The sequence below is a fragment of the Blennius ocellaris genome, assembly GCF_963422515.1.
Source record: "Blennius ocellaris genome assembly, chromosome: 18".
NCBI classification, from domain to species: domain Eukaryota; kingdom Metazoa; phylum Chordata; class Actinopteri; order Blenniiformes; family Blenniidae; genus Blennius; species Blennius ocellaris.
The window spans coordinates 17,772,831-17,789,189 of NC_137667.1; the positions used below are offsets into that span (position 1 = coordinate 17,772,831).

The window sequence follows — 16,359 nt, forward strand, 5'->3', positions numbered from 1 at the left end:
AATAACAAACATGGCCGACACACGTGTGCGTTACGGGAAGTGTTTCTTCTGGTAGCGATCGTGGCGCCGCCAGCAGCAGACCAGGGCTCTGCTCGCTCACACACACACACACACACACACACACACACACACACACACACACACACACACACACACACACACACACACACACACACACACACACACACACACACACACACACACACACACACACACACACACACACACACACACACACACACACACACACACACACACACACACACCCTGTGGTCCTCCTCTATGTGGCGCCGCGCAGCCTCACTTCCTCTTTACCCGCCACGTCTCAGCAGGGTCAACAAGCAAATCCTCAAAACACGCGATTGCATATACCCGTGTTGACCGTTTGCACGTTTGCGTCGCGGCTTTTGATCATTCGTTATGTAGCTTTTGTCGACTCGTTACGGAGACGTAACTGTTTGCGTCGCAGCTTTTGCTTACGTAGCTTTTGTCTATTTGTTACGTAACTTCGGCTAACCGTGATGTGGATTTGGTCCGTTTGTGTCGCAGCTTTTGTCTCCTTGTTATGTAGATTTGGTCCGTTTGTGTCGCAGCTTTTGTCTCCTTGTTATGTAGATTTGGTCCGTTTGTGTCGTCATGTTCTGTCTCTGCATCGCAGCTTTTGTTATGTAGCTTTTGTCCCCTCGTTACGTACATTTGCTTTATTTGTATCGCAGCATTTGTCTATTTACGTTGCAGCTTTCGTCCATTTGCTACGTAGCTTCGGTCTGTTTGTGTCCTATTTTTGGTCTATTTGCATCGCAGCTTTTGCCACGTAGCTTTCCTCTGTTTGTTACGTAGCTTTGGCGACACATTCTATAGATTTGGTCCGTTTGCGTCGTGAATTTTGTCCGGTTCTGTCGCAGCTTTTGTCCGTTTGCGTCGCAGCTCGGTGGTTAGTGTGGCATTACTGTTGAAATGTTTCCGCTTCAGCAGATTGACTTTGTTTCTGCCTCGCAGAGTTTCATACGACAGATATCCGGCGTTAGCATGTTCAGCGGCTCGCACATCACGCATTAGCATGCTAAACGGCGTGGCCTCCACCCGCTAGCCCAGCCTGCCTCCGTCTCGGACACAAACACACATCTGCTGAACTTTTCCTTCCAGCCGTCTCTCATAAAACTGTTTTTCCTCCCGTCAGCAGGTCACAGCCACATATTTCCCCCAGTTAGTGGGTCACTCTGCTGTTTTTCACCAGCGTGGCCAGAAAGCAGCAGAAAACTGTTCTGGTGGAGGGAAAAGCAGGGGAATCCCTTCTCTCGCTCTCCTTTTTTTTTTTTTTTTCTTAATAATCTCAGCAGGGAATGTCATCAGACTCCATCTAAAAGCTGCAGGTGAGGAGATCAAACGTCCTCTTCAGCTTTAATGAAGCAGCATTCCTGCCAGACCCGCCTGAGGACCAGGTAATAAGCTGCACCTGAGCGACGCGTCGCCACGTCGCTTCTTCTTCTCCTTCTTCTCTCTCTCCTTCCCTTTCTAACCTTCTGGGTTGCATTTTTTTTCAGCCGGATCGCCTTCGCCGGTTGTGTAACAGCTGGCGGCGGCTGAGCGAACCTTCAACAACACTTCCTTTGATAAAAGCCCGACAAACCGAGTCCGACACTTCGGGACGACCGGGGGAAAGTTTCCTTGCTAAAGACTCTTCGACCGCCGCGCAGTTGGTTTAGCGACATTGAGCCGAAATCCATCGAACCCAAACGTCCATCCATTTCTCTTCTTTAACCGGAGATTCAAACATCTTTTTCAACTCAACACTGATGAACAAACCACAAGTTTGAAATTCAAAGGAAATCTATTGATTCAAGATGCACGAAAAAAACCAATCTGTATTTAATATGGATGTTAATCACCAGTTTCACCAGTCTGATGTCGATTCTTTGGACATGATATTTGCTGATACAGCAAAATCTGCCTCAATACGACACGAGACGATTCATCATATCAGCAACTGAAATGTCATCTGACACTTATTTCCGAGCTCTTTCTACTTCCCAGACATTCAAATGAAACACACCTTGTTAAAAGGAGTAGTCACCTAGAATTCTCATACATGCGTTTTGTGGTACGCCCCCTTGTGGGCGACTCTGGTTGGAACAATGAGCCCAAACAAAACATCTCCGCCGCTTTCAAACTCCAGGTTCTCAGTTTCAACTGAGGTCCAACGCCAATATAAATGTTTTAACAAGCAAACAAGTGATTTCCAGGTGATGACTCCTTTAAACAACAAGACATTTTAAAAAAATTTATAAAATGAGAACTGCACTATAATATTCCACATTTCTTATTAAAGTGTTGAGCTGATAACTTAAAGGGTGTTAGTATTAATGCCGTGTTTACTCTAAAGTTGCGCGACCAGGCTTGTTGTGTCTCCTGAGTATTTTAGCTTGTTAGCATAGCATTAATAATGTGTTTACTCTTAAGTCGCCCGGCCTGGTTTGTATTTCAGCTCGTAACGGCAAGTATGCCTATGGTTGTTTTCATGCAATTCATATTTCAAAATAAAAGTGTACCTGAAACATAACAATGTATATGAACATTTTCACTTTGCATTGATGGAATCAGATTGTTATATCGACGGATCATCACACCGCCAGTGTCTCAGTTTTCAGTCACATGACAAAGTGAAAAGGTGTAATTTTTACATTTCATTTCAGAAAAAGTTTCTCATTTAAACGGCAATGTTTTGTAAAACGATGTGCGTTTACATGGAAATGGCGAAAATGCTGAAAACGACATAGTTAGCATGTTACCAATCTGGACTCCAACCGAGGATTTTGTGGCTGTGAGGCGAGTGCGAGCCTCAGTTTGGGTATTAATTGTGATCATTTTCTCATTAATGAATCAAAAGGAGAATCAGCTTGTTTTGCCATTACAGAAGATGGAAACAGAAGAGTTTCAGTGTTTTGTGCTTAGAAAAATGGCACATTTGCCAAGAAATTAAGCAAATATTTCAGCATTCGAGACGGAACTGTCATTTCTTCAACTTTTCCCGTGGATTCTTAAAATCAGCAAATTTTGACTCAATAAAATCAATTAAGTTCACCTTCAATTAAATGCTAATTTCCATGAAGAGTCATGTTAATTTCTAAAGCAACGGATTTATAAATACAATCAAAAGCAACGGTTTCTCATATTAAAGAAGCTGTAAACAAAAAACAATGTGTCCCGAGGGCACTCAAATATCACTGATGATACTTTTTTCACGTTTTATTTGAACAAAAATCTTCAGTGAGATGATTGTCGTGCAGTAAAATGTAAAAGAAGAGATCTATTCTACAATGTTTCTCAATAAATTGAGTCATTTCGTCAATAAAATGTCAGTAGTTTTCTAAAATGTCTTGTTTTGTCTCAACTGATCAAATATTTAAGCCTCAATAAAAAAAAAGAAATACACTGGACAAAGGGTTTTATCTGCAGAAATGTTGATTTGTTAAAAAAAAAAAAAAAACAACTAGAAGAATCACGTCATTGGAGGCAAAAGGTAAATATCGAATCAAAAATGCAGAAAATCCAGGATTAATGGACTCATTTGAACTTTCAAAACGTCAAGTCAAAAACATTTATTTGGTAATTATTTAACCAAGTGAATATTTGTTCATAATCATTAAAAACTAAAATATTGACAGAATATTCACATTTAAGAAGTTGGAAGCAAATAATTTTTACATAAAATCGATTCACAGCTCAATAAAAACATCTTTTAAACAAATGTAACCTCATCAATGCAACTATTTTCTAAATAAACTCACTGATCAAAAACAAAAACGCTTCATGAAAAACAGAAAAATTTCTTTTGTGTCCAAAAAAACAGCTTCTTCACTCAAATGGATCTAAAAATTGGCACAAATAACAGTTAAGTTTTAAAAATCCCATGTCGGTGATTCTTAAAGTCTGAGCTGCAGTTTCTAATCTGTAGTTTGGTGCTCGGTCAGAAACGGATCCAATAATTATCACAAAGGACTCGAGATTCACGGAAATATCCAGATAAAACAAGCAGAAATACGTTTCAGTTGATGACGAAACAGCTTTGACGCCAACACAGCTTCCAAATATTCCATTTTCTTCCAACTTCAGTCCATTTTCACTCATCTGCACTTTATCTTCAAATTTACAATGAATTTCAGCAACAATTTCATGATTTTGTGACTTTTTAACCCTATTTTATAGATTAACTTGCTTGAAAACCCGGTTCCTCTGCACCTTTTTAGCTTCATGATCAATTGATGAACACATTTTAAACAGGGTCCACATTATTTAAGACTTAAAAACATTTTATTTCAGTTATTTTTCTTTTTGCAATTTGAGGGTGAATTTTAACCGCAATTGTGATATTTTCCAACATTTTTTCAACAAATATACTGTGTCATGAATACTTTATTGTTGTTTTGTACTTTGATTAAAAAAAACAACAACATATGAACATATTTTAGATAAAGCAGATGAAAACCAATGAGAAATGTTTTACTTCACGTGAAAATCGAGGTCTAAATAAACCACTTTCTCACGTTTTACTGATGATTTTCTGTAATGTATTCTCCATAATCAATCTGTGGACATGATGTCATTAATTTTCACAAAACAAATGAAACTTTTGTTAAAACTGCTTGGCAATTGCACCATTTTCTGACCCTTTAATCCAATCTACTGACATAAAAAACTGCATTAGGAGACTTTATCAGCTTATAAACATATTTAAAACAAGAGGCCTAAATAAAACAGCATTTACAAGCCCAACTCTTCTTAAAGTAACATTCTGCAACTTTTGATGGAAATTGCAGCATTTTCTGACTTTTCACGGCCGATTTATTGACGTGAAAAGAAATAGTTTGGTTATTTGACTTGCATAAGATGATTTCACTGCTCTGACTTGGATTTCAGCTCCACAATCAAGTCATTCGATCTAAAACTGCCCAAAACAATTCAAACGTGCAACTTCTGGTGGAATTCTTTACTACAATTACGCAACTGATTGTAGTTTTGTACTTAAAGTTGCTTCAGGAGACTTTGCACTGCAGTTTGCCACAGACACGCTTTTCTCCGTGTTGAGTTTAAAAAAAAATATCGATCTAAACCCATTGGCGCAGCTTTGAGAGGACATTTGCGCATCTTTGGGGAACTTGGTCATCAAGTTGATGAATCTTTCCTCGTCTAAAGCAGAACCTCACGTTACTTTGGTACTTTTGAGTCCCAAACTGCTCCTCCAGGAATCCTTCGCTCCTCCGTACGGCGCAGACAGATTGTAAACATATGCAGCCATAGGCAGCCAACAGCATCATGGAAAACACACCTTTTTTTTCTTCTTCTTCTTTTCCCCAGAGGAGACTCCGGCTCTCATGTTTAAGGGGGGAAAGGGAAAGAAAAGAGTGGAAACTCTTTCTCTCTTCCTTCCATTCGTGAATTACATGTGAAAAAAGGTTTTTTGGTTTCTGGGGCGCAGCGGCGCAGATTTGAACGCTCCCATCGCCTCGCCTCTCTTTCTGCTCGGAGTGATTGTCAAAAACAGCAGCAGCAACAACAACAACAACAACAACAATCGATTCTCCGCTTCAGAGCTGAAGCGTTTCATCTCTGCGTAAAGTGCGTAAAATTGCGCAGCTGGAAACGGCTGCGTGTTGGAGGCAATCAAGCGATCGACGCCCCGAGCGTAAAGATGTGAGCAGGTTTCAGGCTCATTAATGCGCAAATTGTCTTTAAACGAGACAAAAAGTGACGCGTTGTGGCGTTTTGAGGCTGTTAAAATGCGTAAAGACGCATGAAGAGATCCAGACAGGAGATGGACGCGTCATCTCGGGTCTCTGCGCGGCTCTAATCTCAGATTATATTCCTGCTAAGAGGGTTTTTTTGTTTAGTTTTTTTTTTTTATTACACTCACATGTGTTCAGTGGAGCCGCAGCTGGTCCTCCGCCAGGATCATTGTCCTTCTCCAAAAAGTCCACACCAAACTTTGTTCCTCCAAGAAATGAGTCGAGCTGAAAGTTTTAGTGTCCGAGTCCGAAATGCGTCGATCTAAACTCCAGTTTGAAGAGAGAGAGAGAGAGAGAGAGAGAGAGAGAGAGAGAAAGAGGAGGGTGGGTGGGTGGGTTCGATTTACAGATCAGGACGTCCCTCTGGTGATGTCCAGAGACGTGTTGTATTGTTATTTGTTTCAATAAAATTGAAATATGTGAATCTGTGATTGTGTATTTATGTATTTAATGTTACTAAAGAAATCACAGATGTATTAAAAAAAAAAACAACGTGATTGAAGGCATGATGATATCAATGCTGATAAAGAGAAAATAAAAAAGAAAACATGAAAATGTTTAAACTGCAGCCAACAATGTGACGATGCATAAGCCACGGTGCATTTTGGGTTAAATAAAGGACTTTTTAAATAGTTTTGTGCAGTTTGCACATGAATAAAGTGATAGAAATAAGTTATAATGGATGGAATGGAGTACTATTTCTCTCAGTGAAATTTATGTTGTATTACATTCGACAATTTGTTTTATTGTTTTGTATTGTTGAGGGGGATTTTGAGGGAGAAAAAAAAACAAAAAAAACAAAACACACTAATACACTAGTGGTCTCAAACTTTTATTTTTGGTCCGTTTCCTCCCACTTCCTGCCCCCACCCTGAAATGTAATGAAATATAAAGCAAAGTTTTGTTTTTTCACAGAAATGGTTGTTTCGTGTAGAATCATTAAAAAAAGCAAACGACCAGAAAATGAAACAGGAAAATAGGATTATTATTTTGTCGATATCAAATGTGGTTCATCACAATATTTTTTGTCTAATAATGTAAAAGCTCTGCAGCAATCATTTGCAGTTTTGCATTATTATTATTATTATTATACAATATTTAAGAAATAAATCATTTATTTTTTTACCTCTTGAGCTCAACTTAAATTTCCTGCAGGAAAAATATAGACATTTTTATAATTCAGTGTCGATGTTGATCTTGTTTGGAGGTTTTCTATTGAATTCAGGTCCTCCAGTCTGCTGCCTCCTCCATGCTCATGCAGGGTCACAGTGACTGGATCCATGATTTCTCCAGGAAGTATAAACGGTCGCTGCACCATTATAAGGCAGTTCTGTGTCGGTCTTTTTACTTATTTCCTCAGTTCTTCACAATTCTATTTTGATCCTTTTATTTAGGTTCATTGTTTCTTTTTTTTTTATAAATATATCTAGTTGTCTTCTATAAATTACATTATTTTTCAATTTTCATTATTTTTTCTTTCCTTTTCATTTGTTCTTGATTTTATTTACTTAATTTCCCCTTTTTTTCTTGCTTCTTTCTTTCCAACATATAACCGAGTTGAATATAGTAATAACTGAAACATCTACTTATGAATAAAACAACTTAATTTCCTTTTGATTATTTCATGGTTCTTGTTTGTGTTGCTCGGTGATGTTTTTTTTTGGAATATTCGAGCGTTTCAAATCCATTTTATTTGTTGGACAATGAAAACCAGCGGGTGACGTTTGACCCTGGAATCCCTCATCAAAGATCACAGCCATTATTTCTTTGTCTTAACAGGGAACTTTTCTTTTAAAGATTATAAAACCTCCAACATAATGCTTTTCCCTACGACTCCTACGTGGCTTCTTACAGACTACGAACAGCACGACACCTCGTTTTATTTCAGTGTTTCCAGTAACTCTCTGGCTCCTGAGAACATTTAATACCCGTCCAGAACAGAAGGTGCCGTTTTCTGCTTCAGGCCTCAAGTCTTAACCTCAGAACCTTTCAAAATCAAAGCATCTGAAAAGTGTCTCTGTCGGGAGGAGAAGCGGAAGCGGCGGGAGTCGTGAGGTTCATCGATTATCTATTTTTACATGCGACCTCGTCTCGTCTCAGGATCCGAACTGCTTCGATTTCACAGGTAAAAGAATTAAGATTCCACTGAAGCGTCACTCGTCCGGCGCTTCGTCTCCCGGAGGCGGAACAGAAGAGAAAACTTGAGTCGCTCCAAGGTTTCAGACATTTTTATTCAACTCGGATCGCTCCGACAAACTCGGTGCGTCTAAGAGAAAGAAAAACAAAAAAACCCACCGCTCTAAACGTTAAATAAGTGAAGATGAGCGGAGACCCACCACCTCGATATGTCTACAGAGAAACCGGTGCAGCTCTGACCTTTGACCCCGCCGGAGCCGACGCGACACGACGACACAGTGATGGAAACACAGCGACAGGATACTCCAGTACATTCTGGATCGTGGTCATCGTTAGAAAAATCATCATACAATGAATGAAAGAAACTACAAAAGTCTTTTTTCTTTAGTTTTGCATAAAAAAAAAAAAAAACAACAAACGACTGAATGAGGTGATGAATTTGTTCAGGCTGCATGAAAAACTGATGCTAAATACTGAGAAGAGAAACAATAAAGACAGATGAAGCAGGAATCCTGTCATTTACACCTTATTCAACCCGATTTCTCTCAAAGTGTTGGATTAAATGCAATTTAAAGTGAATAAACCAAATGCATGCATATCAACTTCATAAACTTGAGATGTGCAGAATCAAGAGCTTTAATTTTCAAACACCCTGGTACTGAATTCTAATAAAGACTTCAAAACTTTAGATCCGAGGAGCTTAAAGCGTTTCATTTGAGAGGTTTTTGCATAAAAGCTGTGGATTAACTGAATATCTTTGCTCTATCGCTCTATAGTTCAGTTTTACGGATGAAGCCGATGGAAATCGATCGGCGGTTGCGAAAATCAACCGAACATCAACATAGTAACTTTGGAGGTCAAATTCGGGGTCACCTGACGTCCTCTTTCAGGGCTTTTTTTTTTGGAGTCCCCTTTCGCCATTCCTCCACCTGGCAGCGCCTGGCGGACGCTGAACCGGGATTATTTGAGGTCGACGGCGGCGTTTTGACCGGCGATGGGCGGAGACCACTGGGAGTCGGCTTGTTCCCGCAGTCGGTCGGTCGATCGGGTGCGTCGGACACTGGACGCCATTGTCGGCCGCTGATTTCCATCGTGTCCTCGTGTGACGGCGACTGCAACAGCTTCAGTGTGTGTGTGTGTGTGTGTGTGTGTGTGTGTGTGTGTGTGTGTGTGTGTGTGTGTGTGTGTGTGCGCGCTCAGATCATTGGGAGATAGGGAGACGCTGCTGGTCGGGGGGAGGGTGGGAGGAAGAAGATTGAAGTCGTAGTAGTAAGAGAAGGAGGAGGAAAGGAGGAGGAGGAGGAGGAGGAGGGGAAAAGGACAAAGGCTTCATTCTTTGCCGGTGGTGAGCAGCTTCAGGGCTTTCTGGAGGTTCTGGATGGCCGTGCCCACGTCCTCGTACTGCAGGGCGCTGCCGGCGTACTTGCAGAACTTCTGGGCCTTGGTGAAGTCTTCAGCGGAGAGCTGGACGCCTCCTGGAGGAGGAGAGGAGAGGAGGAAGAGGAGGTCAGATAACCAGTGGTTCCTGATCACTAGAGCTGGTTATCACGGTGACTGTCAAAATAAAACTACCAAGTCCAGGAGAATCTGGACTGGGAGTCGCGACACGCTGGAGGAAAATATTGTTCTTAACAACTCGTAACAACTTGTTGCTTCGGCTGTGTGGCGCATGCGCAGTAGCGGCATTTTCAAAAAGTTGTTTCCTTCGTTTCCATGGAGACTTTCGCAAGTTTTCATTACATTCACATCAGTCAACTTTCTATTTATTCTGCTTGGAGCAATGCTTAAAGGAATTCCCCGCTGGGAATAATCAAGTATTTAATTCTATTCTATTTGACTGAAAAATACCAGAAAAGGTCAAATCAGACCTAAAATCAGCAGAAAATGTTCATCATCTTAAATTATAATTGAAACTTTATGAAAGTAAAATAAAGATAGTTTTGGTGAGCAAGCGGCCGCATATCTGAAACTTTAGAAGCTGATTTCGCCTCATTTTAAAGATTCAATGCGTTTACTTTGATTTGGTGGAAAATATATATACATATTAAAAATAACATCTGTTTCAGAGCTCTGGTATCGACGGGCTGTGACTTCATGGTGACGATGAAAAGTGCGTCTGCTGAATCCGGTCAGCGGCGACAGAAAATGGGTTCAAGCTCCACCAAGGAGGTTTGTTTGATTCAAACTTGATGAAGAGTCCAAACATCGGTCCAGATTCAGAAGGTTTTATTAAACAAAACCTCCGACTTGGTACATTTTGGACACTCAGAAAGTCTGTTGGAGACGCGTCATGGAAAATCTTTGCTTAAAAAAAAAAAAAAGTAGCATAAAGGGAGCGATAACCTCTGCTGTGACACAAACTGCAGTGTAACTCCAAACTGCGAGCCATCCCTCCGTTTTATCGTCACCATTTCTTTTGTTTTTTTCCCCCGCTCCTTGTTCTCAGAGTTTTCTCTCGATGTAAACGCTGCGAAACAAAGTTGCTGCACCTCCACCCATCGGCGCCTCGGGAGGATTACCGCTCGCTTCGGAGGAAACGCAATATGTAAAAGCGGGCGGAACGCTATAGAATATATTGCAGCCTCCTTCATATACGGGACTCCAGTGTGCGTTGCAGGAATGCGTCAGTGTGAAGGGCAGAGAAAAGCCCTCGGAAAGCCGCCGAGATCCGTCCTGCAGCGAGACGCGCTGATCCGCAGTGAGAGGAACTCCTTCAACTCTTTACTTTGCCGCTCTCATTCGGATCTCATTCCTCTTCTCATCAGCCTTTGTTGCCTCCTTGAAAATCTCGGAGATCAACGTGCAAAACAAAACAAAGAGACACAGCGGTGCTTTTCAATTGAACAAGTTTAAGTTTAGGATAAAAAAAAGCCTCACTTATAGTTCAAGATGGAGTTATAATACTCATGAGAGCCGCCTCCACATGGCTGCCACTCAATGTATGTAGACAAACTAATCATTTTTATTTTACTTAATAAAATATCGAAGTGAGTTCGTCGACTTTGTTTATGGATGTTGGTTGAAGTGAAAGACACGAGGACGGGGGTCAGCAACCTGCCGCTCTACAGTCACATGTGGCTCTTCAGTTCCTCGGTAGCGGCTCACTGAAGAGTTCTAAAAATTATATCGGGAACAAATTTCAGCCTTATAGCATCTTTTTTTATTTAAAATGACATACCTGGCTTATTTTGAAAAAAAACCTTCCTTGTTAAAATGGTTTAAAAAGGCTAAACGTGCTATAATTGGCATTAAAAAAAACATTACATAAAAAACAAAATAGCAAAATACATGAGAAGGAGAATTAGCAGGGGAAAAAAGGTGAATTGGCTAAAAAATATTGCCAATATTTTTGAAACTCAAAACCGGACAAACGGTTAAAATGGCTAACTGACGAGAAAACAAGTCAAAATGGCTTAAATAACCAAACTGAAGAGTTAACGGACGCTAAAAAAGGTTAAAGTGGCTAAAAATGACGACAAAGGCTGGAACGGCAACATTGATTTTAACTTGTCATGAAATGTCGTGAACGTACGCTTAGAAACAACTACATGAAGAACATGATAAGCTGTGACATGATTTTATGCAATGTTCTGAAAACAAAAAAATAAACAGAAGACTATAAAAATCTATATTCAAAAGAAAATACGATGAATCCTCTTTCAAATCCGACTTGACAGACCTGCTGCCAGTGCCCTCTGTGTAATGTGGCGGCCGGTGAACTAACCAAGCCACGAAACCTTCCAAACTGCTTCGCCACGGTGAGACCGAGCACCTCGCCTGAAAACACGAGCCTCTGGAGTTCATTAGAAAGAAATAAAAACACGAACATGAAAGAAACGGTTACCGACGGCGAAGACCAGCGCGTCATTCTCACAGACCAGCCACACTGCTCACTGATCGGTGAAGAGACGATGCTGCAACACAGAATGTGCCACAGGTTCCTGATCCACAGGTTCCCGAGCCAAAGGTTCCCGATCCACAGGTTCCCGAACCACAGGTTCCCGAACCACAGGTTCCCGAGCCACAGGTTCCCTATCCACAGGTTCCCGAGCCACAGGTTCCCTATCCACAGGTTCCGGAGCCACAGGTTCCCGAGCCACAGGTTCCCAATCCACAGGTTCCCGATCCACAGGTTCCCGAGCCACAGGTTCCCGAGCCACAGATTCCCGAGCCACAGGTTCCCGAGCCACAGGTTCCCGATCCACAGGTTCCCGAGCCACAGGTTCCCGATCCACAGATTCCCGATCCACAGGTTCCCGAGCCACAGGTTCCCGATCCACAGGTTCCCGAGCCACAGGTTCCCGAGCCACAGGTTCCCGATCCACAGGTTCCCGAGCCACAGGTTCCCGAGCCACAGGTTCCCGATCCACAGGTTCCTTATCCACAGGTTCCCGATCCACAGGTTCCCGATCCACAGGTTCCTTATCCACAGGTTCCCGATCCACAGGTTCCCGATCCACAGGTTCCCGATCCACAGGTTCCCGATCCACAGGTTCCCGAGCCACAGGTTCCCGAGCCACAGGTTCCTGAGCCACAGGTTCCTGATCCACAGGTTCCCGCCATAACAAGCTGAATTTGTGGAACAGCAGAGGACATTGAGGCGCAGTTTGTTCCAGAGTGGACTGAACACCAGGAACATGCTTTGGGTTTCACCGTCGATCAGAAGCAGATGGAAAACAAGCTCAGGGCTCCACCGAGTCTGTGTGACGGCGAATCCTGTTATTTTATATAAACTGCAGTGTAACAATAACAGAAATGAAAGTGCATAATATGGATTAATCAAATTTACATCATGTGTGTCGTAATTAAATCATATATGATGCATTTTTACTGCGTTCCGTTCCGTGTGTGACCTCCTTCCTGCACCCTCCTGTCGGTCCGCTCGTTGTGCAAAGGAGGTTGGAGAGCGCTGATCTAGCGACGCCTCCAGCAGGCTAACACACCATGTCACCCTCTCTTCAACATGACAATGAGTTCACTGGATTCCACTTGCCCGCCACAGCCACCGGAGCTCAAATAGAACCGACAAAGCTTCTCCTAAATATGGTGGAAAAGGATAATCGCTCTATCGCCTGCAAATCTTAAGCAACTGTGTGATGCCGTCATGTCAATACGGAGAAAAATCTCTGGAATGTTTAAAGTACCTTGTTGAATCTGTGGCCTCGTTTCCTCTGCGCAGGATGTGAAGTAAGGGACGTAAGGGAAGTTTCCCGCTGATAAAGGTTGCGGATGGTAACCGAAGGTTCCGTACCCAGAGGTAACATTTGTTTTTTTGAGTGGACCAACATTGAGCGTTGGACCAAGAACTTGAATGAGTTTCTCCAACTTCACCAAACCTCGGCATTGCGAGCCAGTTGGTGGTGAAACGGTGAGGTCACTGCTGTATTTCAGGGCGTTAAAAAGCCACAGCGACAAGTGGTTGAAGACACGGGGGGGTGGGGGAGGGGGGGGGGGGGTAATGTTGTTCTCACAAGAGTTAACATCTGCCATATGACTAACGACTTCAAATTATTCGTGGAGTGAACAGGGTGGGCTTCCATGAAGGAGCTGGAGGAGCAAGAGCGGCAGATAATGTCTCTCTTGGCTTCGTGACGGCCATAAAAACAAAAAAAACAAAAAAAAACAAAAACGTTTTTCTGCTCTTAAAAGTGTCCTGGAGAAGGACGGGGAGAAAATGATTGACTAATGCTTCGCTATATAAGCCTCTAATCCCCCGGCTGAGTCCTGCTCTCCTGCAAAAGGATGGGAAAAAGTAGAGAGTCACAGATCTGCTGACTGCAGGCTCACAAGGATGGGAAAAGTTGGAAGGAGCGAAGAAGTGGAAAAATTAAGAGAGAGAGAGAGAGAGCGAGAGAGAGAGAGACCACAGAAGGAGAAATGTGAAAAGGAAAGAGACATAATGGGGGAATCATTCTTTAAAGGAGGGGAAAGCAATAAATACTGAAGAAACTTGAACTGCATTCTTTCACTTCACACTGCTTCAGCCACACAACAGGCAAGGTGCTGGTTGAGGTTCACTGCCATGCTCAAGGACACTGAAATGCTGAGAGTTACGCTTTATTTTTGTATAGTTTTCATTTCGCATTTAGGCACAAATGTTTTGAAAACGACGTCGGTTCACGAGGAAACAGCAGAAACGAGCCGGGATTTTGCTTCTTAAGAGTAATAATTGCTCATTTCATTTTGGAAATGAAAAAAAAAAAAAAGATCCGTCATAGCAAGTATACATATATATACGGTATACTTGCACGTCACTGAGGATTTTGTGAAATGAAATGCTTTCAATGCTGGGAACTAAAAGCCATTAATTACTGTCATTGCATTACTGGCTTATATATAGATATACATAAAAAAAAAAACCTCCTGAAAAGGTTTTTTTTCTTTCTTTTTTTTTTAAATGAATGCTCAGCATGAGGCCGCCGTGCGCCGGCCGTCCTCACCCGCTCCGTGGCTAACCACAGGCTGATAATGACAGTCTGGACCACGGCGAAGCGGCGGCGGCTCATAATGACACGTTGGACAGCAGACAGACGGCTGGTTCGGAGGGCAGCCGCGTCGCCACACTTGCCACTTTCTCACCGGCTACGTTACGTCCTCCGGTGTTTTAAGGAATAAAATCATTTAAAAAAGATGAGACGGGCACTTTTTTCCCCTCATTTCTGAGGAAGACGAGCTGCAAGAAACCGTGAAGCCTTCATCACTGCGGATTCCCCGGAGAGTTGCGCCACGCCAACGAGGTGTCGTCACTCATGAAGCGGAGGAGGAGAACAAACATGGAAGTGACTCTCGTCCATTGTTCTGTCTAATCAGAGATCCGCAAATACTTTCTGAACTCATCTTGTGTCTCTGGGTGGTTACCGTCTTCAACACTCGCTGCTTTCCATTCACTGAGTGCGACACGTTTTCACAACCGACGCCCGGAGATCCAGCTGCTTCAGAGCCACCAGGTCGACATGAAATATTTATTTTGAAAAACAATCAGGGAATTTCCTGCATGGCTGGATCTCCATCGTGCAGATTGACAAAGCTTAAATAACACACGGTTTGCTGTCACTGGTCAGCGGTGCGACCTGCTCCTGGTGGATGTTGTGGAAAACGACTGCAGATCACGCCGAGTGCAGTGGTGCCTCAATGTTTGCTAGAAATACTGGATTAACTTACGTCCCGTTTCAAGTGAAAACATGATTTTCTTGGGGTTTTTTTATTTTTTAATTTCAGAAATGTCAACATTCTGAAAACAATGTCCTGCGTTCATGCAGCCAACTGCCAGTTTATGAGCGGATCGCCAATAGACACAAACCTCAAGTGCCTCCAGGTTTCCCTTCATGTTGCTCATCACAAAACACCTTCAAACTCATTAACTGCTCTGCTTGGCACAAACCGACAAAGTTGACATCAAACATGAGGTCAAGCTTTGAGGATCTGCCATGATATATTTATCTACGGTCGAACTGATTAATGATTTTCTTTCTTATCCAGCACTTTTTTTCCCTCCAATGTTTAGACTGATTTCCAGCCAGTTTCAAACTGGTTTGGTCAACAAGGGTTTTATGATCGAGAAGAATCAGGAACATGATTTAAATGTTATTTGCATGAGCTTTGCAGTGCTTTCTGTTTCAGTGTTAGGATGCGATGATTGATTTAAATCGTTACTGTTACTGATTTTGACTCGTTACTTTTCGGTTGCCTGACTTCCTTTGGACCCGTTTTCAACTAGTTTTAAACAGTTTATGAGACTATATACTGGGCTGTTGGAACTGGTTTTGAAGTATTTTTGGATGATGGAGAATAGCTTTCAGCTGGTCTGGTGGGGACTGGTTATCGTATGGTTTTATCATCATTTTATTCTGGATTCTAACTAGATTTGGACACATTTCTAGCAGGGTAACAGGGATATAGAGTTTGACATCTTCACTTGACTGTCCTACATATCTATGTTGGATAGAGAAGTAGAAAAGATGCATGGAGCGATGAAGTAACAATGTGCTTCTGGTGGAAACACAATGTACAGAAAGTAAGTTTTACTTTCATTCATAAAATAAATCTCCGCCCACTCTCCAGCAGCAGTGAAAATATAACTGTTGAGTTGCACTAAAGGATGACAAAGTTGGACGCCTGTCCATGGAATTTGTTCCGACTCCGTTTCCCCTGCAGGAACAGAACGGCTCCCACATGACTGACAGAAACGGCTTTTGGCTGTAAACCACTCAAACAGCTTCACGCAGGCGGTGATGGTTTTTAAATCAAATCAAATCATCAGACCGGGGAGAACAAAATAAAATGTTAAAAAAAGGGCCTTCCTCAAAGAGTAGCATTGATGAAAATGTCTTGGTAAGCAATGGTTTTAATCACAAATCATTCCATTGAAAAACAATAGTTTTGTCTATAGTTTATATATATATATGCATTGAGGACATGAATTTTATACATATTTATGCAG

At 42.1% G+C, this 16,359-nt stretch overlaps 2 protein-coding genes across 3 annotated transcripts in view; both read right to left on the bottom strand.

The window, feature by feature from the left end:
• Nucleotides 1–6,042, bottom strand: part of adgrg6 (adhesion G protein-coupled receptor G6) — a 93,053-nt gene extending 87,011 nt beyond the window's left edge. For both annotated transcript variants that reach the window (XM_080514414.1, XM_080514415.1), the window contains exon 1: nucleotides 5,912–6,042. In XM_080514414.1, coding sequence (XP_080370540.1) covers nucleotides 5,912–5,913 — 2 coding nt within the window. In that variant the 5' untranslated portion in view covers nucleotides 5,914–6,042. The remainder of the gene's footprint in view (nucleotides 1–5,911) is intronic.
• A 1,953-nt stretch (nucleotides 6,043–7,995) lies between these two features.
• The window catches only part of vta1 (vesicle (multivesicular body) trafficking 1), a 48,649-nt gene continuing 40,285 nt past the window's right edge, over nucleotides 7,996–16,359 (bottom strand). Inside the window, exon 7 of the mRNA XM_080514320.1 lies at nucleotides 7,996–9,394. Coding sequence (XP_080370446.1) covers nucleotides 9,249–9,394 — 146 coding nt within the window. The 3' untranslated portion in view covers nucleotides 7,996–9,248. The remainder of the gene's footprint in view (nucleotides 9,395–16,359) is intronic.